At 43.2% G+C, this 25,261-nt stretch overlaps 13 protein-coding genes across 13 annotated transcripts; 6 read left to right on the forward strand and 7 right to left on the reverse strand.

Annotated features, from left to right (window-relative positions):
• Positions 1–30: 30 nt before the first annotated feature.
• LOC27206219 (POU domain, class 6, transcription factor 2) lies at positions 31–2,863 on the reverse strand. The gene has a single exon (XM_016169415.2). It carries the CDS (start codon positions 2,528–2,530, stop codon positions 1,553–1,555), a length of 978 nt encoding a protein of 325 aa, XP_016032140.1. The 5' UTR covers positions 2,531–2,863; the 3' UTR covers positions 31–1,552.
• Positions 2,864–5,872: 3,009 nt separating this feature from the next.
• Positions 5,873–8,293, reverse strand: LOC6738268 (putative protein TPRXL). The gene has a single exon (XM_039293519.2). It carries the CDS (start codon positions 7,619–7,621, stop codon positions 6,683–6,685), a length of 939 nt encoding a protein of 312 aa, XP_039149453.1. The 5' UTR covers positions 7,622–8,293; the 3' UTR covers positions 5,873–6,682.
• A 1,249-nt stretch (positions 8,294–9,542) lies between these two features.
• Positions 9,543–10,010, reverse strand: LOC6738269. The gene is made up of 2 exons (XM_002085044.4): positions 9,910–10,010; positions 9,543–9,852 (listed from the first exon to the last, which is right to left on the reverse strand). The coding sequence occupies exons 1-2, from the start codon at positions 9,925–9,927 to the stop codon at positions 9,595–9,597; spliced, it is 276 nt and encodes a 91-aa protein (XP_002085080.2). The 5' UTR covers positions 9,928–10,010; the 3' UTR covers positions 9,543–9,594.
• A 1,754-nt stretch (positions 10,011–11,764) lies between these two features.
• Positions 11,765–12,230, reverse strand: LOC6738270. Its single transcript, XM_002085045.4, has 2 exons — positions 12,147–12,230; positions 11,765–12,080 (listed from the first exon to the last, which is right to left on the reverse strand). The coding sequence occupies exons 1-2, from the start codon at positions 12,153–12,155 to the stop codon at positions 11,838–11,840; spliced, it is 252 nt and encodes an 83-aa protein (XP_002085081.1). The 5' UTR covers positions 12,156–12,230; the 3' UTR covers positions 11,765–11,837.
• Positions 12,231–13,321: 1,091 nt separating this feature from the next.
• LOC6738272 lies at positions 13,322–13,855 on the forward strand. Its single transcript, XM_016171577.3, has 2 exons — positions 13,322–13,447; positions 13,517–13,855. The coding sequence occupies exons 1-2, from the start codon at positions 13,436–13,438 to the stop codon at positions 13,712–13,714; spliced, it is 210 nt and encodes a 69-aa protein (XP_016032142.1). The 5' UTR covers positions 13,322–13,435; the 3' UTR covers positions 13,715–13,855.
• Positions 13,856–13,970: 115 nt separating this feature from the next.
• Positions 13,971–14,816, forward strand: LOC27207134. The gene is made up of 2 exons (XM_016182869.3): positions 13,971–13,979; positions 14,218–14,816. The coding sequence occupies exons 1-2, from the start codon at positions 13,971–13,973 to the stop codon at positions 14,665–14,667; spliced, it is 459 nt and encodes a 152-aa protein (XP_016032143.1). The 3' UTR covers positions 14,668–14,816.
• Positions 14,817–15,291: 475 nt separating this feature from the next.
• LOC27208853 (cuticle protein 4.9) lies at positions 15,292–15,729 on the reverse strand. Its single transcript, XM_016184405.2, has one exon. The coding sequence runs from the start codon at positions 15,637–15,639 to the stop codon at positions 15,373–15,375; it is 267 nt and encodes an 88-aa protein (XP_016032144.1). The 5' UTR covers positions 15,640–15,729; the 3' UTR covers positions 15,292–15,372.
• A 210-nt stretch (positions 15,730–15,939) lies between these two features.
• On the forward strand, positions 15,940–16,393 carry LOC27207110. The gene has a single exon (XM_039293006.1). The coding sequence runs from the start codon at positions 16,015–16,017 to the stop codon at positions 16,306–16,308; it is 294 nt and encodes a 97-aa protein (XP_039148940.1). The 5' UTR covers positions 15,940–16,014; the 3' UTR covers positions 16,309–16,393.
• A 572-nt stretch (positions 16,394–16,965) lies between these two features.
• Positions 16,966–18,790, reverse strand: LOC6738273 (toll-like receptor 3). Its single transcript, XM_002085048.4, has one exon. The coding sequence runs from the start codon at positions 18,788–18,790 to the stop codon at positions 17,021–17,023; it is 1,770 nt and encodes a 589-aa protein (XP_002085084.4). The 3' UTR covers positions 16,966–17,020.
• Positions 18,791–19,924: 1,134 nt separating this feature from the next.
• Positions 19,925–20,546, forward strand: LOC120284696 (pupal cuticle protein C1B). Its single transcript, XM_039293005.1, has 2 exons — positions 19,925–20,064; positions 20,135–20,546. The coding sequence occupies exons 1-2, from the start codon at positions 20,053–20,055 to the stop codon at positions 20,471–20,473; spliced, it is 351 nt and encodes a 116-aa protein (XP_039148939.1). The 5' UTR covers positions 19,925–20,052; the 3' UTR covers positions 20,474–20,546.
• A 435-nt stretch (positions 20,547–20,981) lies between these two features.
• On the reverse strand, positions 20,982–21,613 carry LOC6738274 (proline-rich receptor-like protein kinase PERK13). Its single transcript, XM_016169413.3, has 2 exons — positions 21,481–21,613; positions 20,982–21,398 (listed from the first exon to the last, which is right to left on the reverse strand). Exons 1-2 carry the CDS (start codon positions 21,493–21,495, stop codon positions 21,135–21,137), a joined length of 279 nt encoding a protein of 92 aa, XP_016032146.1. The 5' UTR covers positions 21,496–21,613; the 3' UTR covers positions 20,982–21,134.
• A 259-nt stretch (positions 21,614–21,872) lies between these two features.
• Positions 21,873–22,549, forward strand: LOC6738276 (vitelline membrane protein Vm26Ab). Its single transcript, XM_002085051.4, has 2 exons — positions 21,873–21,981; positions 22,055–22,549. Exons 1-2 carry the CDS (start codon positions 21,970–21,972, stop codon positions 22,280–22,282), a joined length of 240 nt encoding a protein of 79 aa, XP_002085087.1. The 5' UTR covers positions 21,873–21,969; the 3' UTR covers positions 22,283–22,549.
• A 1,018-nt stretch (positions 22,550–23,567) lies between these two features.
• LOC6738277 lies at positions 23,568–24,161 on the forward strand. The gene is made up of 2 exons (XM_002085052.4): positions 23,568–23,673; positions 23,877–24,161. Exons 1-2 carry the CDS (start codon positions 23,662–23,664, stop codon positions 24,144–24,146), a joined length of 282 nt encoding a protein of 93 aa, XP_002085088.1. The 5' UTR covers positions 23,568–23,661; the 3' UTR covers positions 24,147–24,161.
• The last annotated feature ends 1,100 nt before the right edge of the window (positions 24,162–25,261 follow it).

Consider the following 25,261-nt stretch of genomic DNA (forward strand, 5'->3'; position numbering starts at 1 on the left):
GGTGTAAACACACAAATAGAAACACTGCGATTTTGGTGTAAATTATTTCACTTTTATTGAACTCTGTTTGCATTTGGGCTATCGGCCATTCAGATGATTACAATTCTTTGCTGCTTTTTGGCTGCTTAGGTAAATAGTTATTTATAAGTAGATGCTGCTGTATATAATGTGTATATTAATGCTGATATTGTTCTGTATAATTCTTCAACTTTATCAATGCGTTTGCATTCATATATATATATATATATATATATAGTTAGGCCTTGGTTTGCGTTATTTAATATTTTTCTCTATAAACTGTAAATGTGTATAACTGCTAAAGTAATGTATATGTTGAATACTCTTAAGTCAGTTTCGCGGCTGGTTTTGACTTGCTATATATCATCTACGTCTGAACTCTACTTACTGGAGTGCTGGGTTTATTATATTTCTGGAGTGTGTTAATTATAGTTGGCAAATTAGTACTTTTATCTGAATAAAAACTCTTAATTTAAATAATTTAAGTTTCCTAGGAGAGTTTACTTTGGCTGATTCAGTTAGGATTGCGAAACATAGATAAATGCCTGACAAATTTTGATCCCATTTAACATTTAAAAAGGAAATTTACTTAAACTTATCATATATACTTCTTAAGTGATTTCTCCTGGAACAAATGTTTATTACGCGAATCTCTCTGTTTGCTTTGACTTTTTGATAAAGGCACGAATTGTATAAGAATTTATACAAAAAGGAAATCTATTATGACTTTTCCAATCGATTCAATCAAACTTCTTAATTTCATCTCAATTTTGTTTTGCGTTTACAGTCTTTGGTATGAAATGATCTTGATCTAGCATCAAAGCGCTGAAAAAATGTGTGTATATTCGCTCTATATCTGACAAATTCTACGCATCTACGATTCAATTCAATATTTATTAGGTGCAAAAGTTATTCAAATTGTTATAAAACTTTATCATGTAAGTTTGTAAGATCTTTACCAATTCTGATGATGTTTTACTAAATCGAATAAGTTGTGATGGATCCGGAGAGGAAGATTTTTGTGGGAAGGTTTGGGAAAGGGTTACGATTGTTGTATCACAGATTTTGAAATGAATTTCAGGGATCGGGGGAGTAGGGAACATTCAGTGGAAGATGATGTCTATATTATATCAATTATGTTTTAACCACCTGAAATTACAAATGATTGCTTTTTCCTTAAGGGTTTGCTGACTTACCTAAGGGATTTGATGGATCTTAAAATATTCAAATTATATTATAAATGTTTTGAATTTTAGTTGAATTATTACTAATAAAGTACTAAGCTATGTAATGATCGTGGTTTTGTGCAGCTTTTAAAATTTAAATTGATATTAAATTTATCAAGAAATAAAATCGAATAATTTTTTAAAAATATTTATATATTATATATGTAAAGATATATTTAAACAAAAAATGAATGGCTCAAAAGGAAATCGGAAATACTTATTATGATTGTTTGACTAGCTGATTTCTTTTAGTGCCTTATTATCCTGCATATACTGTTCTAGATGATTTACCCTTGATCATGAGATCCTTAACGCCTGGCGTACTGACAACACACGGAGCTGCGCGGCACTCGCTGCGTTGGCAGGCCGGACATGCCTTTGAGATATGTGTAGGAGACGGGCTGCCGCAGGATCCTTTGTGGCGGCGGCTTCACCTTGTTGTTTTTGGACGCCGAGCCGCAGCACGATGATGATGATGACCTGCCGGTTGGTTGCTTTTGTTGTTGCTGTTGCTGCCTGTGGAGCTCGACATTCGAGGCGGATTTGAGAGCCGACTTCAAAGGCAATGCAGCTGCTGGCTGTGCGCCGGCTGGGGGAAGGGGCGGCGGAGGGGAGGGACCACTGCAGGACAGCGAACGCGAGGTTAGCGAAAGGCTCTCGAAGGCGCGACGCAGCGAGGATGTGGAGCGCCGATGGAGACGCGAGAAACTGGCGCGGCTAATCGGCTTCCGTTTCGATTGCTGCGCCTGCTGTTGCTGCAACTGCTGGTGCTGCATTTGCTCCTGCTGCTCCTCGATGTCCAGCGTGCTGCTCGTTTCGCTGGAGGCGCACGACATGGACATCAGCTCCAGACGCGACTGGTGAGCGTTGAGGCCACGCCCCGAGGAGCACGAGTCGGTCGATGAACTGTGCGCGTCCTCCTCCTGGAGAGTGACCCCGGCTACTCCACCGCCACAGCCGCCTCCGCCGCTCCTCGATGTTGCAACGCTGGCTGCGTCATCCGAGTGAACTAGGTCATCCTGCGACCTCAGGCCGAAGCGGCGGCTCAGCTGCCGAAAGAAGCCCAGATTGCGTTCGTAGCGCGGTGTTGGCGAAACGCTGAGACTGCCGCCCGGCGATGGAGTGCCACCGGTGTTGTTGTAGCCAACATCCAGTTTGTTGTTGTTGTTGTTCAGGCTGCCATTACTGGCAGTCCTGTGTTGTTGTTGTAGTTCCTGCTGCTGCTCATCAGCGAAGCAGACATGAGGTGTACCCATCTTTTCTGCTGGCACAAAATCCAAGCTCATCCAACGGCCACGGTGGCGTATGAGTAATTTCCTTATTAACAGGCAGCTGCCAACCGTGCGTATGCTTAATTTCCTTATTCAGTTATTTTCCAACTTCCTTTCTTTGTCTGCTCTGCGTATGCGTAATTTCGGTAATGCGTATGAGTAATTTCCTTGTTTTTGGGATACTGCAAATGGCTGCACTTCCGCTTCCGGTGCAAACACTCTCCGATTCCTTTGTTATCCCTACCGGTGTCTTTGTCCACTGTTTACCTTTGCCTTTTTCCAGCGAGAGCGAGAGAGAACCGACTGGGCACGTTGTCCTGCCGCTTGTGAGTCGGCAAATCGTAAGCCGCTGCCTTTTATAGCCTCGCCCGGCACTCTGCACAGAGTCCTTTGAGAGAGAGAGAGCGAAAGTGCTGAGAGAAAGAACAAAAGTGCGGCAGAGAGATAACAATATTTCTGCAAGGACCCCCCATCAAACCCTTCTTCTTGCCTCATCCTTTGTCCCTGCATTGTTGCCTAATAATAAAACGGGAAGCGAGTTTTGTTTACCGCCGTTGGTTTGTTTGGTTTGTGTTTGCACTGCCCCAGGATCCTGCGACGCTGGCCGCCAGGTGGAGTCATTGCACGCGGTCGAGGCGCATTCCAGTCACTTCTAGATGGTCAGGTACCGGGTATCATAGGGTGGTATAATGCACCAAAGGGGAAGTTCGGCTTAGGAAGCCGAAAATCGAGAGTTTTTCTGATTTTTTTGAAGTGAGGAGGAATTCGATTACTGTCTGAATATTTACTTGTTGAAGATTTTAAATTTTAAATATATGGGAACTCTCCTAGTATCGTAACTAGGAGATTAAAATACTATGGCTTAGATTATTATAAAGCTCTGACTAAATGTGCAACTTCCGCACACGTTTGTCCTTATATCATAATCGGAATTTAAAATACAAAACCTTTGATTTCTTGCATCGTTTGTAATTCCATTAATAAAGTTCATATTTTAATCCAGTATACGGCATCTTTAAGTCGAGACAGAACTTTCGATAATTCCGGTCAGCGGTTCTTCTCTCTTTAATTGTTTTATTTTCTCTCCCCACAGGGCCATCAATTATTAATCAGCTAGACGTTTTCATTTCACTTTGTTCCGTTTGACTTTCCTGGTTGATTCAATTGGCCATTGTCGAAAATAGCTCGTAGGGCTCGTTGATGCTTACTTCTGAGAGGCCAGTGTCTGATTTGCCTAAAAATATCCTTGGCGACGACAGTTTTCAAGGACTCTAAGAGGTGCTCCTTAAGAAGCCAAGAGGCTCTTGGGCGAAGCAATATTTTATCAAAATTTCACCTAACTTAAGTGGGGGGTCGAAAATAGATTCGGCCTGTTGGTCCCTGGTGTTGTTGGATTTTATTTAATTGCGCCCAAAATTGATTTTAATGCGCTATAAATAAAGCTGAATGCCAATTTTGTGTGAACGCATTTTAAGACAGGCTAAGACGACGGCGGCTTAATGAAGTCCTTTGTTTTGACTTTTAGATAATAAAATGGGAGGGCACGAACGTTCAAATGATGGTGGAGGGTGGCAAGTGCTAGGAATCAGGAGGTGTCGACAGCGACGGGATTTGCCCATACCCCGATAGAAAATCCATGAACATCTAATTAGAGGCGCAATTGTTGACACCAACTGACGTCAGAGCGGCCAGCGATTTTGTTTTGGCCAAAATGACACAACTCGGAATCCAATTTGGCCAGTGGGATGCGTGGGGTGGGAGGCTGGAAATCCATTGTCGCCGACTTGTTAAGCGCTTGTCGCTCCCATTTAACAACGCATTAACTCATTTCGACTTAATCAAGTTAGTCAACAGATTAGTGAATAAGCCTAGCCGTTTGTCCTGCTGGTGACTGACCCCGATTTATACTTTTTGGAAGATTATAATATTTTGATTGGTTTACCGTGAAGGGAATGTGTAATTGGTTTTAATTCGAATTTTTTATTTTTTTACTAAATTATGAAATATATAGAAAGGTATATTAGTATATCCCTCTGATATACTATCTGCAATCAAAACATGAATTTTAGATATGTTTCATGCATTAAGCTTTAGAAATGGGATATTAGTTTGTGTATAAGCAGACGGAAGGACATAGCTACATTGATTCGGCCGTTGGTACTGATCAAGAATATATACACTTTATATATAAGTATTGAGGAAATTAAATTTTTTAATTTTTATATGTTTTATTTAAACTCAAGCCTCTTTTATGCATCCTATTAGTAAGTAAATGCTAAGAAAAATTAGAAAAGTAGCTTATGTTAGCTTTATTAAATAAAAAATATTTATTTAAATAAAATAATTACCAATTTCCTTTTAGACGCTGGGAAACTGCATATAATGTAGGAATAAAACATACATAATATAAGTTAAATAAGTTAAGCAGAATTTCATTGGTTTGCTAAATGCAAAATAAATGTTGCCAGATTTCCTGGAACTAAAGAAATTAATGTGTGGCTCTGGCAGTTTTCACGGAATAACCAGTAGCCAAACCCCACACCAACTGTGTTTTCAATTCCTGGAAGATATTTAATAAAAAGCAGTTTTCTCTCGAATGAATAACAAACCATTGGGGCATCTCAAAATTCATTTCCGAACTGCGTCATAAAACTATCCAAAAGACGGAGCAATTTGTCTCCCCTTTGTTGGCAGAAATTCGGGTTAAAGGCTTTTGTTTGTTTGCAGATAAATCATGCATTTTAATTTGATTTTTTAGGACAAACTGTGCCAAGGATATCTAACCCTTTGGACCTGCGGCTTGTTTACTATGGGCTTGCTATCATAAGAAAGGGTTCACAGAGACAATGACCTCGAAATAATTGCTGGGTATGGGTATGAACATGGACCATGGCCGATGTCCTCGGCTTGAAGAGCCTTAATAATTGAGGTGTCATCAAATTTTAAACGCTTTCGTTTGTCACGCCCGCCAAGTGCAGCGGTGTCGATTAACGTCACACGGACATGATATGCGCCAGTCAAAACTATAAGGTCGAGTCCTTCGGCGACTTGATTTTGAGGACTTTGCCTACATCATCGCGGCGGCAGCACAGGCTCTCTGTTCCCAGGGAACAGTGCTCCGCGGACAGAAACCCAAACAAAAGGAGGCCACGTGCAGGACGGGCTCTCTGTCGCTCTCTGCTGCTCTCTCGCAGGATGTGCTCTCTCTTTCGGCTCGAGCTTTTGCCTACGTTAACGGTGTCCTTAAGCTTTCGCCAAAACCGTTACGAATCGAAGTTCCTTGGCCAACGCAGTTCGGTTCATTCGCTTTGTTCTCCCTTCACCTTGAATGCAATTAAAATGGCGTTTCTTTTTATGTTGTGTTGTATATTTTATTTTATTGACAGCTAGACTTAATTGTTAGGTTAGGTTAGGATCTAAAAATATATAGGCTCTAAACATTTTGCTAAGTTTTCATTATCATCTACCGTACCATATACATTACATCATGATATCTCCGCATTATTTATAATAATTGGTTTTGTTTTACAAAAAGTTTCGATTTATTGGAATGTGAATTATTGTAAAATGTTCCTCTATTAGTGTGATCTTAAAGAATTTGGCTTCCGTTCTTTTTTTTCCGTTGTATAAATTCGTAAAGTTTTGTTTTGGTTTTAATAGTTGTTGAAATTAGTGCAAAATATACTTTAAACTAGTTCAAAAGTGCAAAAATCGTTTGTTCATTAAATAAAACTATTGATTTAAACTAAGGTGTTCCGAAAATGTAATTTCTAGAGCTATTCTCGAAAGATATGTGAGGGGCTTCTAAATAACATTTGGTTTTCCATTAAGCTAAATTGAATTTATATTCGTTTGTAAACTGAAAGTCCCTAAATTATCCGAAGACAATTAGATCGTCTAAGGAGTATATCGTAGCACATAGATAGTTCTTTTGATTTTCTGGGCTTGGCTTTAGGTACACTTATTGGGTTTGCGAACTCAGCTTGGACACATTTATAAAATATGCTGCTTTTTGTCGTACGCCCCTATCTTCCCACTACTCTCCCTCTACTCAAATCTCTGGATTTCAGGCACTACTCGTACATCACTAGAAAATTCCTAAGTATATTGTTCAAGACCCCCAACCAGCTTGCAGCTTTCCATCCATTTTATGGTGTCCCAGGTGTTTTAGTACATGTGCTGCAGGGTGTACGGATAGCAGACCGCATAGCTGGGCACTCGGGAATACAGTCCCGACATGCCCTTCATGTAGACGTACTGGACTGGCGGTCGTAGGATGCTCTGCTGCTTCTTGTCCTCCTTCTTGGAGGCGGGAGCACGGGAGGATTTGGAGCTGGAGCTGCTGCTGCTGCTGTTGTTCGAGTTGTTCGGCGACAGGGATTTCTTGGGCTGACGCAGTGGAGTGCTGCTGCAGGACAACGAGCGCATCGATGCATTTCCCGTCGGACTGGAGAAATGATGCAGGATGCGGCTCACCGAGGAGGAGATGGAAATCCGGCTAAGATGCAGTCCCGATGACTTGGCGGACGCGGCTGATGCGGATCGAGGCTTGCTGTTCTCGTTCTCGTCGTGGCGCAGCTCCACCTCGTCCTCCGCCTCGTTGCTGCTGCCCTCCTCGCTGGTGTCCTCCTCGAAGTGCAGCTGCGGATGCAGTTGCTCCATGGCACTGCCGGGTCTGTAGACAGCCTCCACATAGATGTGTCCCTGCTGATCGTAATAATCCAGGCCGGGCGAGTATCTGGAGCAGGCCGATCCGCTCGAGGTCCGGGATGTGTGCTCCAGGTCAAGGGAGGAACCATTGATAGGGCACTCATGGCTGCCGCGCTCGTAGCTCAAGCTGAAGGAATCCGTGGAGCTGCTCCTGATATCGTCCTGGCTGCTATAGACCGTGTCGTTCTGCTGGTTCTGGTGGTGGAAGTGCCTGCCCAGGTGCCTGCTTAGCAACTGCAGCAAACTCCTGGAGCGGGAAAGCTTCTTGGGCCCATTTCTCGGGTGACGATGCAGCTTCTCCTTCTGCTGCTGCTTGCCGAGATCCATGGAGGAACTGGCCGCCGAACTGCCGCTGGAGCTCGACTTGGAGCCATTATTGGGTGACAGAGTATCCATGGCGTAAGTTTGAAATGTATCTCAATTTTTCAGAATATTAGTTCACTTAGTTCACTCTTTTTGCACTGGCACAGTAATTCAGTTCGTGTTCTGGCTTTCAGTTTAGTTTGCTTTCCAAGGGAACTTGTTTCAGGATAACGCGAACCGTTGATGTCTCGACGAAGACTACCAGTGGCAGGCGTTTGGCACCCGCTTTTATACAGCTCCTCAATGCCGCGGCAGCTTCGCATCCTAACCTTCGCCCCCACGAGGACACATCCCGTGGCTCGGCTCTAGCTTCGTGGTGCCGATGTGGGTTCGCCTGCCATACTGACACACACCCGTCGGAAATCAGTGCCCTGTGTGCCGTCGAGAAGGACACTACATTACACTACACCACTCGAGGATTCCTTCTCGAAGCGCAACGAAGCGAGGCGAATACCTGTTGCTTGCCGTGGGGTTTTCCACTCAACGTGACTGCTGATGCTTCCCCTTTTAACCGGGCCAACAAAGCCAGCTAACAACACTTTGGGCGTCGCTGGTTGCACTTTTGAGTTTTTAGCATTGTTGTGCGTGATTGGGAACGTGATCCGTGCACGTCATTCATCCGTGCGACGAGGTTCCGGATGGACACTTCCAGAAATTTGTAAGGAACCAGGAAAGGCAGGTGCAAATGGCAATTTGGGGTGACAAAATTATTGGCGGAGGCAGTGGCCCTTTGTACAAAATTAGCCATCAAAGAAATGGAAAATAACCCATTTGGCTTAAAATAAATGTACAAAATTAGTCAACTTATATGAAGTGAAAGAAGTACTCAGTAGTATATAAACTTTAGCATAGTTTTGAATATATCTTTTCATTTATAAATATCTATAAATAATGAGAGGCAAAATAAAATCAACAGCAAATATTTTAAGGTTGATTAAATCAAAATTCAATGATTTTTAAATTAAAGTTGATTCAATCAAAATTCAATGATTTCATTACTAGACATAATTATCAAACTGTATATCTTTAGCCATATAAATCTACTACAAAATAAAAATGTTGAAGAAAAAGATATAAACTTGTTTACTTCCCAATTTTGTTCAGTGTGGCACGCAACACCTTTATATGAACAAGCAAGGTGCACACACTTTAATAGTTCCTCAGGCCAGGAAATGGCTAAAACTGCCACATGCTCAACGTGCAGGTGTCGCACCTGAAACTTTAACCCATGTGTTTGCAAATCACGAGTTGTGAAGAAATCGAAAGGATGGGGCGAATGCCAGTGAGTGATTCCCTTAATCCCCGATGGTTTCTGCAATTATGTGCTCCTCCCAACCCAACAGGTTGCATCTGCCGGAGACTCAAGCTGCGCCTGCACGTTTTGCAAACGCATTTCGGTTATGCACGGCCCCCTGAAGATACAACATCTATAAATAATTGATACACCGCCGAGGACATTAGCATAATCAGCGGATCGAAAAGGTCGAATCTTAAAATACTCTGCATTCAAAGTGAGGAAATGTCGTCCTAACAATGTTGCTCTTAGCACGAAAGCTGTGAATTAACTACTAATTGTCATTTCTTAGTACTTAATTAAATCATTAAAATTAAGAAGCTATTAAATGGAGATTTTGAAACTAGTTTTAGTCAGTTGGTATATTTAGCATTTAACTTTAATTTTTTCCCCACTGCATGACATTGGCTACCATAAATTAAGACACCCACATAAAGTTTACTTCTGTCAGAACAAATCAAAGGGTTTTGTGACAGGAAATCGAAAATCCATAAATTCAGTCAGTGGGTCACCAGAGCCCCCGGGGATATGGCACGTACTCAAAGTCCACTTCCCACTACATATATCCTTATACTCAATATATATATATGTATAAATCAGCCTGACCTGGGCAAAAAAATAAGGCTTAGCAGTGCGTGCCGAGGAAAATAGTGGAAAGACTTTTGTGTGATTTGCGCATCTATTTGCTGTGGCTTTTGGCTTTTATACGGAATCAGAGCAGGAACGACGATAGCGACAGGGCGCCGATTCCCAGATCGAGGGCGCCATAGCGATTGGCATACGGATAGGGGTAGCCGTACGGACCCGGGCTGTTGTGGTAGTTGTTGTAGTAGCCACCAGCCGGGTACGGTCCTCCGTAGTAGTAGGATCCTGGCTGGGGGCCCAGGTAAGGCTGCTGGTAGCTGACGCCGAAGGAGACCAGCGGCTTGGCCTTGATGCAGGTGGTGGCCACCACCAGGAGCACTGCTAACTGCAAGGTAAGAAGGTGAGTGGAGCTGGTACTTGGCCAATGGAATTGGCTGCCTACCCAGAGATAATTGCGCATTTTCTGTTCAAACTGCAAACTACGCCGTCCAGTGCCGTTCTCGCTTTGAGCTCCTCCTTGCACTCCCAAAGACCTTTTATATCCAAGGTTGGGCTCCCGGGATCCAAAGCCTGTTTTTACATTGGGTAAACAACTTGACGGGGGTCCACTTCCCACAGCCCGTTCTAAATTCTGGTCACCCTTTTGCCAGCTGCACGCCGAAAAAAGTTACAAGCTTAAAAAAACATGTGATTAGTAAATTAAACGTTGATACAATATTTTTTGAAAATATAATAATAATGATAATAATAATAATATAAAAAAACCATGAAAAAACATGTTATTCATTTTTAAAACATTTTGACTAGATATATACTTCACTAGTTAATAAATTTACCAGAACTATATATTTTTCAATCGTGTTTAAGTGTACTTATTTTGCCCAGCAATGTGAGATTGTTGTTCGCATAGATTTGCCTGCCTAGTCGAGCCTGCGATTTCTTTAGCCATTAATTGGACACTGTAACAACCTTGAACTTCCCCATGGACCGAATCAGATGCCAATGCAGATGGTGCTGATGGCGGAGCTCCTGCTCCTTTGGCAGCAACAGGTTTTCCACCGAGATTATGGGCTTTAGTAAACTGATACGGATGCCACCGTCCCGCGCCATTCCATCCAATCAGATGTATCTGCTGGCCGGAGGAGTAACTTCTAATTAGCTTTGCATAATTAACGCGAACTCAATCTGGTTTCGTAATCATCAATCATGGCTCTTGATGACCAGCTATGTACCCTATAATTTTTTACGAACGTTGATTTATTCGCGATAAATGTATTCGAGAAATTTAACGTAAGAATTTTTCTCAACAAAAAACCAAATAAATGTGCAAATGCATATTATTTATAACTAAATATTTGTATAAGTTTATCAAGCTTTTTATCAATATTCTGTTAATAATATTTGGTAATCAGTTTATTTAGTGAAGCTCTTATTACATTATAATATATTTAACATTATAATATAATATATATGATATACATATATATAATAATAATATTAATGGAGTTCTTACTATTATTTGGCGCAACAAAACTTTGTGTTATAAAACAAATGTATTGTATTTTAGTTTAAAGGGTGAAGAAAAAATTAACATTTAGCGATTTGGAAACTATTATTATCTAATCGAGAGAGATTAGTGCAATGCATTCTATCAACGTTCCATTTTATCACATCTTAAATGATGTTATGCAAATTTAACTAATTCTTATTTATTTATATTGGGTGACCAAGGAGATTATGCTATTTTCCAAGGACATCGAGGTGTTAATAAACCCGATTAAGAGTTCATTATTATCCCTGCTAAGTATCAATGGCCATAGAGCAATCTACGCATTCGCGTATGTTCTATGGGTGGATGCCATGTGACGGCCTCGGGTCACGTTCCGGAGCGATTCCTTTCGGGATCGACGAGCCATTCGCCAAAGGGCAAAAATCGAGGGAGCAGCCTGTGGGAGTCACATTGCACCTTGCGGTGGACTCTACGGCTTCTTTTTGCCACGGTGACGTTCGACGTGCGACATGAGTCTTGATTTGTTGCCACTTTTGGGTTTTTATTAAATTTAGACAGGCCTCCCAGCAGCATAGGTGAACAACTGTGTGTGAGGACAGGGATTTGGGCGGGGTCATTCGATATAGCCATTGTTGTTTGGGGCTTTATAACTGAACAACAATTGGAGGCCGAGTTCAACAGACAGCGGGTGAGCCAGGTCACTTGGTTTTGGGGGAAGTAGGAAAGTTGTTTTCACAGACAGCTCAACACAATGGGGGCTTATCATCTAGAGTTAAAACACCTTCGATGAGGAGCGGTCGAACTTTATTCAAATTTCACTTGCTTACAATTCACGCAAAGGTTTGTTGCTCCCCGCCCAACTAGTAGATGTACTCATAGGTCAGGGGCTTGTAGTCGCTGCGATATTGCTGCTGGAAGGAGTTCGGGGTCTCCACGCTGTGGTAAAGATGCGATTCGGCGGCTGCCGGGGCAATCAAACGGGAATAGGCCAAGGGCAGTACGGCCGAGGACCTGGCAAAGGTACTGGGGTAGTACCCATAGCTGGGGGTATAGTAGTACACCTCGTGCCCCAAAGCCAGAGCAAGCAAACAGGCAAAGATCAGCTGTTAGATAAGTTAAATTCTTTAAATATACATTCGAAGTTATATGGAATAGTTTTCCGATCTTACCAGCTTCATTTTCGCTCGTTGCAATTCCTTGAAGATCACCTATCCAACTGAATGGCCTTTCCTCGCTACTCCAGGCTTTTATAGCTCCCACTCGCAATCAGACCTTCACTTTGGCTGGTGGCCAAGGTCAAAGGCATTTGCCCAGCAAGCGGCAAATGAAAGAAGCCCTTAACTCACTTTGAATGGGCCAGTTGCAATTGCAATTGCCAGCGGAACTCGTTCCCTGCCACTCAGAATCCAGATGCGAATCGGATGGTCGTGAGTCCGCTGACAAGGCAGCGAAACCGCAAATGCCTCTTGGGTTGTAGAACTGCAGAGAAGTCCTCCTTCCAACTTGCTCTAAAGATTTGCCTTTCCTGGCAAGATGCACGATAATTAGGATAGAATGGGCTAGAAAACAAATACACACATTTTATAATTGACTTGTTGCATTCGGTTCGATTTCTATGTTATATATTCGTACTTTTTGATTTATGTGCTATTCCAGCAATTAATTATAGAAACCTAAACCTATAAACTCATCCTAATTTTATTTTTATTTATCATCAATCAATTAGGGACATCTCCTTTTAGTGTAAGTACGTTCTATTTTCGCTGAGGCGCAAATGTAGGCATCTCTTTGACGTCTGTTTACTTCCATCGATTTGGATTGCGTCTTGCTCTTGGCCCCAAAATAAACAATTAAGTGCGTCCTGGATTGAGACGCACTTCCGGTGTTTTCCCGCCTTCCATCGAGAGGCTTTCAAGGTCAATGGTGGGTTGTTGTGGGTGGTGCCGGGAAATGGCCAAGTTTCCTTTTGTCTTCGTAGCAATGAAAACAAACTCCCACGCCGAAATCAATTAAGTGAGTTTATTGTTCGAACTGTATAATTCGGCTAAATATTTTCGTTTTCTCTGCGTTGTTGATTTGTTATTTGCCTAAAAAATTGCGCAGTTTCCGCACATTTATTTTTTTGTTGATCTTTTGCGGTGCGTATTTCGTGGTATCAACATCGCATTAGTGATGCAATTTTTGGTGGGTGGGCAACTGCAGCCAGTCACTCACCTAAGCTCGCGAACTGGGAAACCTGAGCACTCCGCGTCCGCTAAGATTTCAAAGAGACTCGCGGGGTTTTGAATATCTGACCAAGGTCGAGCGATTGCTGGGGCTTCTTGGCTTTGGGGGCTGGGTTATAAAAACCAGGCATCGCATTCAACCAGCCATCAAACCATCTTTTGGCAGCTTCTCAACGAGTTCCACTTTGAGTTTTGCGTTCCAGAAGTTCTTCAGCAATCAAAACCGCTTCAAAATGTTCAAGCTGGTAAGGATATCCTGTCCTGTCCTCCGTATGAAAGAAGTTAATTAAGTGAGCAACTCTTCCCGCCTCCAGTTCGTATTCCTCGCCTTCTGCCTGGCTTTGAGCTATGCCGCTCCAGGTTACCTGCACTCCTCGCCCATCCTGACCAGCTCGTACCACAGTCTGCCCTCGGTGCGCGTGATCCAGCCCATTTGGACCACCTCGCACAGCGTTGTGCATCCCATCAGCTACGGGGGATACGGCCATGGCCGTGGATATGGCTGGATCTAGGAGGAGCCATCTCACAAATAGGCGTCCTCAAGACTCGGCCGCCAGAACACCTGTCGCCCGAAGCTCAACTCAAATTCCCCCGGAGTTTAGCCACCTCTTTGACGGACATGCCTCAAATAAAGTTCTGAAATTGGTTTGAAATTTATGTGTCATAACAATTTTTTTGGGAAGGAGGGGAAGAATCCATCCTATGGGGTATTTAAGCCACCGCTGTTGTTTCCCTTTGGCTTAGTTATTGTTCAGATTCACGAGGGTCATGTTTGCTGTAAGTACACTTACAGAAAGTCTAGGCACAGAAATTTTTTTTAAAGATTTTTTTTTATGAGTTATGAACAATTTGTTTTTTTTTTAAACCTTAAATATTTTTTAGAATAATATATCATGCCCATGTACTCTTTCGAGCTTATACAAAACATATTTCCTAAAAATCTTAAAAAATATAGTTAGTACAAATACTTGACTTTAAAGGCTTAAAACATACTGAACTGAGGTTTTTTCTACAGTTGATTTCAATTGGGTTCGTTTTGATGAACATGGCTTGGTGTCAACCGATATATTTCCTCATGCCAACTCAAGTAGCCCGCAGCTTTGACTTGGCAGAGGATTCATTTTACCAGGAACCAGAAATTGAAGGGATTCAGTTCATCGAAGACCCCGCCAAGCTATTCAAGCCCAATGATTTTTTTCGAGAAGTAAACAAATTTGTTATCGGAGTTCAAGAATTCGTGCAGAATCCACCGTCTTCCCTGTACAGTGCATTCAACCAACTGCAGAGCAATGCCAAAAAGAACCACCAGAAAAACCAGAAGCCCGTGAAAAACAAGGTGGTTCTTGACCCCTTTGGTAACATTTCATTCACCCTGGGCTGGTCAGCCAACCTGGGAGTGTTCAATAGCATCAGTTTCACCAAGAGTCGGAGTCTGGTTAACCACAATGGCTGGACTAAGGGTTAACACTCCGCTGGGCTAGATCAATAGCCAGATGATAACATACTTCTGGGCTGGGCCATGGCAATATAATTTGAATTAAACCGATTTTTATATAACACACAATAAATGCAAACTCTTTGTTCGAATTGGTTTGGATCTGTTTTTGATTTGCCACAGATTACGTATACGCCATGGTGTCTAATTTTAAACGCCGCACGTTGCATTGTCTAAGCTTAGTGTGTTCTACCCGGAATGAAATGGCTGCACGCCGCTCAACATGTGTGTACTCCAAGGATAATTATCTGTAATTATTAATAGTTTGCTCCTGGTTATGGCACTCAACTCTTTTTGTCCACTTGGATATTAGTTGTAAATGGTAAAACAGATAGTCGTTTCACTGCTTATGAGGCTATTCCAAGTAGCTGTTTGTAAACATTTAATTAGCGAAGGGAAGCAGTTGGTTATGAACTATTATAAATAAAATGTCCTAATTGTTTCTATATTTGTTTACTTTTATTTGATACCATTTTGTTTATTTTCCATTATTGGATACAACTTCTCTACTGATAGTATATATATCAATGGATATATCGAAGTTCCTCTTCAGCTCCCAGTATAACCCCATTTTCTAAGTAAAAGACAAATATGTTCGTTTGTTTGCGAGTTTATTTCAGTTTCATTGCAAGTGTCCGTGTGCTATCCTCCTAAATTGATCATCCTTCCGGGAATCTACTTCTTCAGGAGCAGAGGAGAGGTGTAGGCGGCATAGGGAGCAGTGTAGGCGGCGGTGTACGGGGCGGCGTAGGCGGCGGTGTAGGCAGCGGTGTAGGGGGCAGCCACGTAGGGGGATGCCACGTAGGGAGATGCCACATACGGAGACGCCACGTAGGGAGAGGCCACGTAGGGAGCGGAGTAGGCCAGAGGAGCCACGATTCCGGGCTTGGCTGCCACGCAGGCAAACAGAGCGAAGATGACGGCGGCGACGAACTTGAACATCTTGGTAGGTTTGGTTTTTTGTTTGGTTTTACTTGTCGGATTGAACAAATGGAACTGATGTCCAAAACAGCCCAGACTTGTGGCTTTTATAGTTCCACAGCCGAATGGCTAGCGACCTTGCAAGGTCTACCGGCCGAAAATACAATTATGTTGCTCAGGCTAGTCACGTACCATTCGCAGTTGGCTTCTGCGAACGGATTTAGGTACGATTGCGGGAACTTTGGCTAATTAAATTGCTGGGCCAAGAAATCCAAGTGCTGAGCTTAAGTGCCAAGGCTAATTGTGGGTGGTCATTTGGGTATAAAAAGCCGTGTTCATCCAGCAGTTGTCATCAGTTTCGTTTGCCCGCAAATCCAAACAGCCAAATCCACCAAGATGTTCAAGTTCTTCGCCGTCGCCCTCTTCGCCCTGATTGCCTGCGTGGCCGCCAAGCCCGGAATCGTGGCTCCTTTGGCCTACTCCGCTCCTCTGGTGGCAGCTGCTCCGGCTGCTGCGGTTTACAGCCGGGAATACCACGGAAACTTCGCGGCTCCCTACGTGGCATCTCCCTATGTGGCTTCCCCCTACGTGGCTTCTCCCTACGTGGCGTCTCCCTATGTGGCGTCTCCGTATGTGGCATCTCCCTACGTTGCTGCCCCCTACACCGCTCCTCTGCTGCTGAAGAAGTAGGATGGATGATCCAGGCTTTAACGAAATCTATAGGACAACTCAAACCGAAATAAAAAAAATAATAAAAGTATTATAAAAATCGAAACACAAATCTTTTATTTTATACGGAAACCTTTATTTTAGCAATTTTTAATTTTGCTTAAAATATAAAGACTTAAAAGTATATCTAAGAGTTGTTCGGTACAACAATATCAAACTTATAATTTTACGATTTTAATATTCCCATAAGCGCTTTCATCAGGGTACATATCTTACATTTGCTAAAATATATATGTTGAAAGAAAAACGTTTATAATGTGTATAATTTTCTTCAAGGTCTTAAAGCTCTGTTATCAGAACTCAGTGCCATACAGGAAGTCAAATGTACATATGTATGCAAGGTCGCTTTAGATAAACTTACAAATGTTTCTGCTCCTTTCTTTCTTCACAGACACCCTATCAATTTATTTTCCGCATTTTTTATTGTGCATACAAATCTGCATCTTATTCAAAATTTATATCTAACAGATCTTTGAAAGCCAAATACTAATATACAATGTTATATGTTCCTGGTTTTGACAAAGCGATTTTATTTTATGCGTTTTTGCCACTCGAAGTTTTTTTAAACAAGCACGAAGAAATTTTAGCGTTATGAAATCATTTAACAACCATTACGAATTAAATGTTACTTTGCAATTTTATTTCCAGTTTAATATAGTTAAACATGTACAGCCTACTGAAGATCTTCACTGCCCAGGGTGAGATTAGCTTCCATTGTGGCATTGGAGCGGAAGACAATGCTGCTGCGATCGTATCGACCCGATCGTTGATTCTTCAGATATCTAAGGGTTATCAGTGAAATCACGCCCACCAGGACCAGGCCGACCATAACGTAGGCAAAGATCTGCATGAAGGCCAGGTGAAGTTCCAGATTCTTCGAATGCCATCCTACAATATCCAACTGTTTCGAAAGCATGTGAATCTGCGATTCTAGCCGGGATTCCTCGGCGGTGAAGGAGGCATTAACGATCTCTTGGGAATGACTGATGCAGGATACGTCTCGAATGTGTGGGGTCTCGTCCATATTGGGGTCCGGTTCAATATTGAGCACTACGGACTCGGGGAGCGATGGTGGTATGAGCAGATGATGCAGATAGGAGCAGTTGAAGCGGTTCCTCGATACTCCCAATTTCTGAAGTTGGGGAAAAGCTTCGGAAAAAGTGTGATTTCCCTGCAGCTCAGTCAGCCCATTGCCGTCGATGAGGAACTTCTTCAGATTAGTCAGATAGGGCACAAACATATCCAAATTTAGAATGGTCAGGTTGTTAAACGAAAGATCCAGTTCCTCCAAGTACTTCTGCTTCGAAAACATTCCAAACTTAAGCTCTCTAATTCCAGTTCCTCGCAAATTGAGTCCCCTCAATCGCTTAAGTTGAGAAAAGGTGCTGATATTAAGCGGACCGATTGGATTATCCGATACATCCAAGTAGAGCAAATGTGTGATATTTGTGATATTGGATATGCTACTCAACTTGTTGGCACTTAAATCCAATGTTTCGATATGCAAACTCTGGTGCAGAAAGAGCTCCGAAATTTGATTGTGACTGGCGCGCACGAATCGAGTTGCATTTATGGTCAAATTTGTCAAATAATTATTATCCAAGTGCAGCTGATGCACAATGTTCTTCTCCGTCAGCTGGAAGTTTTTCAACTCATTATAGGACAACACCAGATTCTCCAAGCTCGCCGCATCCGCAAAAGTGTCCGGATGGATAAAAATCAGGCGATTATTGGACAGATTAACCTCCTTGATGCGCCGCATATTGCGAAAAACCTCCGGTTGAATGCTGGTCAGTAGATTTCCCTCGAAGGACACCTTCTCCAAGTACTCGTTATCCTTGAAGATATCGTTGTGCAGCTCCTTCAACAGATTGCCCGTTAGATAAATCTGGCTAATGGTGTGCAGGCCACAGAAGGCATTCACACTCAGCGAGGATATCTCATTGTAGGACAGATCCAAACGCATCAGGACATTGGCGCCAATGAACACAGAAGTCTGGATAGATGTCAGATTGTTGTAGGCCAGATTCAGATAGGTGAGATTACTCGCAGCACTGAATGCATTTCTCGTTAGCTCCAAAATATTCGTATTCGAAACATCCAGGGTCTTGAGATATGGGAATGTTTCGAATAGATGGAAGGGCATATAGAGCAGCGTTGATTCGTAGAACTTCATGAACTTGACCATATTTCCGGGTGGTATGTTCTTGATCACGACATTCTGACTGTGGGTGACCGTGAATCCGGTGACCGTGCAAAACGCCTCGTTCACGTCCATATATCCCATGGAATCGTACTCGTCGCATCGCAGGGGAATATCTCCTCCACTGCCATCACAGCTCGTTATCGCTAGAATAAGGATAAGGATCACTTCGAGTATCCTTCGCGTTCTATTCATCTTTTTTACGAACCGCTCGTCGCCAAATAACTTTGTAAACTGCATCAGTGGAATTTCGCAGACTGCCATCCCAGCTTCCACTCCATTTGTATTTGCATATAATATTGTATTCATTGATTAAACTTTATCTGGCTCCTCCGCAGATTGCCAGCTTTCAGTAGTCCAGCGCAATAGTGATAACATATTGTCGGTCTGTACTTTGTTTTGTTTATACTTTTATAATGCACTATATTTTAACGGTCCTTTCAAGAAGTGATCTCATAAATGCATTTAATAATAGAAAAAGGTTTTAAAAAATATCTTTTATAACATATCTTATTTAATATTGAACTCACGATATCTATCTAAATATAGCCATTATACCAATTTTGGTTATATATCTCTTACATATCTCTTTTAGGTAGATATTCTTCTGCTTCTGGTATTCAAGATTATAAGTATATGTGGTTAATTAAGTAGAGGGTATTCATAGGCCGATCTCTCCCCAAAAGAACCTGCCCTGTAGGAAACCCTACATGTCTGGCTTCAGTTTGCTCCAGAGATATAAGCCCATATAGGCACGTTTCGATTGTGAATGGGCTGGTAAGCTGAGCTTGACTCTTATTAAAAGCTGTCTGCTAACTTTAGAGCCTCAGTTATCTGGCGACCCCCTCGAAACTGCATCTCTCCACGCAGTTTATTGACCTTACGATGCGTATGTAAACGTAACTGGCGTTTTTTGGCTCGTGTGTGGGATTGACCGCATTGCATCAGTCAAGCGGATTAGATTTTGGCCGAAACAAAGAACGGGCACGATGACATGGTTTTGATTGCATAAAGACCATTGCAGCCGACGGACGTAACCCTGAAACAATGCGCTCGCAATCGGATTGGAGCGTGCAATTCTATTTCATTGATTCCTGGCCAACTCTTGGCGCAGGAGGTTACTCATCGGCAATTAGTCGTGTCTGGTGGCATCAATCACATCGGGCTACTGGTCACCTTCACGGCGACATCTTTTATGGGCCCACAATGCGGACGTGCCCGAAATAATGAATGGGTTTGGACTCGCATTCAGATTGGGATTCGGATTCGGATTGGAATCGACCTCCGCGGGCGGCGGGCACGTAGCCAAACAACCAATTGAGCCACTGAAAGGCCGCTCTGCATTCCCATGCAGGTGGTATAGAATCATTCGCCCCATTATCGTGTGTGCCCAGAAAGTCAAAAGCATCTACGCGATTTCCCGGACCTATAAAAGTTGCATGTCGGAGCGAATCAACTCATAGTCCAATTTGCTAGCTCAAATCAAACTAAACTAAAACATCATGTTCAAGCTGGTAAGTTGATGGCTTCTCCATTTGGATACAGAAATCTGGAGTATTGTATTAACTGGCTATTTCCCTACAGTCTGCCCTCGTTGTCCTGTGCGCCCTGGTGGCCTGCTCCTCGGCTGAGCCCAAACCCGCCATCCTGGCCGCCGCTCCAGTGGTTGCAGCTGCTCCCGCCGGCGTGGTCACCGCCACCAGTTCGCAGTACGTGGCGCGCAACTTCAATGGTGTGGCTGCTGCTCCAGTTGTTGCCGCTGCCTATACCGCTCCAGTTGCCGCTGCCTACACCGCTCCAGTTGCCGCTGCCTATACCGCTCCAGTTGCCGCCGCTGCTTATACCGCTCCAGTTGCCGCTGCCTACTCCGCTTATCCCTATGCCGCCTACCCTTACAGCGCTGCATACACCACTGTTTTGTAAAATGGATTAAGTACTCAAAACGGATTTGAAATGGAATAAAAATAGACCCGACTGGCAATAAAAGAAATCAAACTACAAGCTTAATAGTATTATTCTTGAAATGGGAATTGGTGTTATGTTTTTCATTGACAAAGAAGGCGGTTTTTATTGCTGCGTTTAGATATATTTTATAAATAATATATATTATTATATTCTACTATTATTTGTCAATTCTTTAACAGCAGCAAAAGTTCTTAATATTAATTTTAAAAACAAATCAAACAAATCGCTATTGGTATTTTGGAGTGCCACCTTTTCTCAACCTTTTGTTCTGGAGGCGTCTGTTCTGCCCACTAAAAATGCGGAAATGTACCCCGAAAAATACCAATTCAGTTGCGTCATTATCCATTGACAAATCGCAGATAGCAAAAGTGATAGATTTCTCGAAATGAATAGGTAACCGGCATCTCTCGCAGGAGAATCACGTGTTGGCCATTTAAAAATTGCCGGCTGAAAGTTGCGTCAACCCCAATAAATAATTACGCATGTGCGTGTCTAAAAATATATTTCTGGCTCAAAGCGGGCAATAACGAGTTAACTAGCAACGATAACAGGGAAAGGATTCAACAGGAGGGACAACAGTGTCCTTTGACCACCTTGTGACCAGTGGGAGGACGCTCCCCTAGGCAGCCACTATGTGGACGGGAATGGAGTTGCTGTAGCGTCCGAATGGCAGCCACGCAGCTGGGTAGAACAAAGGATAGCTCGGCGGCGGTGCAGAGCCCACAAGTGGTGGTGGCCCCAGTGGTGGTGGGGGAGCAGCAGCTCCAGCTGCCTGGCGGGGTGGTGGTGGAGCAGCCCGATGGGCAGGCGTCACATCGATCTCCTCGGCAGCATCCTGGATCTGACCCGCGGCCGCCAGGTGGATCAGAAGGAGGAGCACCACCTGAAATGGCCACCGATGGCGAGGCCTCATCATCTTTGAGCAAGTGCATCGACTTCTCGGCGGAGAACCGCTTGAGACTTACTAATTTCCTGTACATAGCTAATCCGAGCTGATAAGATCTGATGGCTCAACGTTCTGAAAACGAAATAAACATGACTGGAGCGACAGAACCCAGCTTTATAAATTTCTGAACCCAACCCGGCAGTTTTTGTGGGTCATTTCAAGACTTGCCGATGGATGGATCAATTTTTCCAGCTACGTTTTAGTATGCAAAACACGGACTCGCATTCGATTTGTTTTTCGCTTTTCGTCACGCTTTTAAAAATACCAAACGAAACCAAAAGTGCAAAGCCATAATGCTCAAGATTCTCCTTGGCTGGCTTCAAAATGGACTTGGAACCGATCTGGGAATGGACTGTGCATACCAATGGCCACGCATCACCTTCGCTTCAATGCGGGGCTTGGAATTTTCTCGACCGATTCTGCTATATATACCCGAGTGCCCGGGCTCTAGGAGATATCAGTCTAGTACTTGAGAACCAACAGTTCACAACCAACCCAAACAGCCAACATGTTCAAATACGTAAGGATCGCAGGATAGCTGGATTTCCCACCAAGCAACGGATTACTCACGAGCACTTTTCCTATCCTTTCAGTTCGCTCTGTGCCTGTTCGCCATCGTGGCCTGCGTGTCTGCCAAGCCGGCGGTGCTCGCCTCTCCTCTGGCCTACAGCGCCTACTCCGCTCCCTACGTGGCCGCAGCTCCTTACTCGGCTGCCTACACCGCAGCATACACCGCTCCAGTGGCCGCCGCCTACTCCGCCTACTCGTACCCCTATGCGTCCGCCTACTCCGCCTACCCCTATGCCGCCTACTACCGTTAAGACTGGATGAATGCATCGTGATCTTAACCTGACTGCTGAACTGGACCTGAATATATACATATACATAGCTATTGCAACAAGGATACGCACCTTCCTGCTAACCACCTGCACCATCCAATCTTCTTACATCCCTGGTGTTAGTTCGGCAGACTCTACATTTCCCCACCTCTGCCGACTGCTGAAAGTTAAGTCATGGGAACAGGACATACCACTTAATGAAAGGAAATATTTTTGTTGAAATAAATACTGCATTTTGCGTAAAACGTACATCACTTCTTTATAAATTATTGCATCACTTATTCAACTATAATGTAAGGGAGTATATATAATCACATACTTTTAGGCAGTACTTTTTTGCAGTGGGTACTAAGTACTTGAAAAATTCACAAAACTGGTCAATAAATATGGTAGAGCATAAAATCCACTGGAACTATTGTTTATAAAGTAGGAGATACCATATTTTCATTAAATATTTCTCACACTAGTTCCATAAATTGCTAGCCCCTTATTTCTTTCATTTTCGTAGGCTTGAATTAATCAATCGCTTTTTTAAGCGTTTTATCAATAAATTGCTTTGCTTTTCAAAAATCAAGCAAACTTATTAAGTTTAACCTTACAATGTTTCCATTATCTTTTGTGACTTAAAACCTATTATTTGTTCATAAAAATAGGAAATGTAAAGGATGTTGTGTTCTTCGTGGTGGAATGTCTATGTTTGCATTGGATTAATAGGGTCAACGAGACCGCCGGTTTATTGAACTCGCGATTCCATTTATGCAAAGCTTTCGATTCCCTGTTTCTGGTGTCCTCAACCTTAAGCCAAGGGCTCAGCTCGATGACGTCCTTCGAAACTGGATAAACCGCTTCTATTTTTATTTGCATCTCTGATTAGAATGCAAAGTGGCGTGTTCGAGTGGCTGACAATTGAAACGTACAGAGTGAGCCGAACTCCGGAGATGGCCAAGACGGTTGGAATGACACGCACGTCCACAGCCAACAAAACGCACTGAGTGCTAAATTATGATAATTCAATCCGCAAACGACAGCTGCTGACGCCAGTTGCGGAAATGCTCAAGTTGGGCGGGAAAAAATCATTTATTTTCAATAATAAATTCACAAGGAATGCGTACTATTCGCAGGCATATCTGCAAACACAAATCTGCAAAACTTTAATTGTGCCAGTAAAAAGCGACCAAATGTTTGGCCCTGTTTTAGCCCTGGTACGTGATGGAAATGTTTTAAACTGACTGGGCTTATGCTTTTTCGATGGGCTTTGTCAAGGATGCAATGGATATTTACCTATATAAACCACTTCAAACTCAGCACAAGACATCAATCAGAAGTCTAACTTCGAAGCTAACACAACCAAATCTATCAAAATGATGAAATTCGTAAGTTGCCAACATTATTTAAGGATCACAATACAATGTTCCAAAAATGCAACAAACAACAATCCTAAATTCAAACAAAAATACGTGTGTTTGAAATAAAACTATTATAAAACTTTGTAGAATTTTCAAACAATTTGTTATATTTATAGAACTTATTTCATTGTGTATCTTAATGTTCTGTTTGTATGCATTTTATCCTGCAGTTTGCCGTTGTCCTGTGCGCCCTGTTCGCCGCCGCTGCTGCCAATCCTGGTCTGCTGGCCTACAACGCCCCCCTGGCCTACTCCACCCCCCTGGCTTACAGCTCCCTGCCCGCTGCCGCACCCCTCGCCTACACCGCCGCCTACACCTCTGCCTACGCCCCCTACGTGGCCCCCTATGCCAGCAGCTACAGTGCCCACAGTGTGGCCCACAGCGCCGCCCTGCCCGCCGTTTATGCCGCCGCCCCTGTGGCCACCATCCTCAAGAAGTAAGATGTCCCAGGATGGCGAAGGGATCCTGCAAGGCTGCCGCACGTGTCCACCGGACGCCGTCACTGCCACGGCGAAAGATACAGATACAAACAGAGATGGAGATACATGCTCGCAGGCAAACAGAAATTAAAACGCAATGCATCAGGCCCACGCACTGACCGACTGAGAACTGAATCGAGTTTTATTCCTTCCGTTTAATTTTAATCTTGCCGTGGGCATCAGGACTTTTCTTCAAAGGAAACAGATATTGCAGGTTGTTCCCTGGAAGCCCTGTCTTATTGCAATAGATACCTGGTTGGGGTTTTTTTGATAGATATATGGCTTTAGTTTGTGATATTACATAGAATTAGAAGTTCAAGATAAGAGATTTTATTTGCATTATAGGCGAGTGCTGCAAGATTAAACTTATAAGATTTCCAGTGGTTACTAGACCACTTTAACTATTATATCATGAGAAGAATGAATTCGTTTAAGGTTAAATCAGGCCATCATTTTCATTAGACAGCTCCCATATGACAGAGTGCCCTCCAAGGGTGTGCCCAACTCTGGCCTGTTTGTGCACCCACTGCGGTTCATCGACACTTCGCCACGTTCCAGGACGCAATCCTTGAGCTTTGTTTACGCAGTTCGCAACCCATTATCCCTGATATCCCCCCGACCCTTCGAGGTTTATGTGGCCAGCTCGCGGCACATTGTTTATCACTTTGATTGCAAGTTGCGTGTGTGTTGGCTTAGAGGTCAATGCATTTCCATCGCCACTGCGAATATGGAACTACATTGAGGGGCGCCGCTTAAATTGCATTTTGCTAATCACCCGCCATCGATAAGTTGAACGAAGCCACGCCTCAAACGAACCCGCCACGCCAACTCTGGCATTAATCATACGCCGCGTGCAACCGTCGAAAAGTTTGAAAATCAAATCATAGCGAACGACATTTAACTAAGAAACAACATTTTGCAAATTAATTCAAGTCTTTGAGTTGCTGATTCTCAGTTCTCCTCGATGTTTTCAACGCCTTCATCACGCCCACCCTGTAAAAGCTGAGAAACGCCTCATTCTGCACGTGCAGTTGCACTTCTTGCAGCTAATTTACTTGTTTTGTGGCTGCAGTCGG

Source organism: Drosophila simulans, chromosome 3L (genome assembly GCF_016746395.2).
Source record: "Drosophila simulans strain w501 chromosome 3L, Prin_Dsim_3.1, whole genome shotgun sequence".
NCBI classification, from domain to species: Eukaryota; Metazoa; Arthropoda; class Insecta; order Diptera; family Drosophilidae; genus Drosophila; species Drosophila simulans.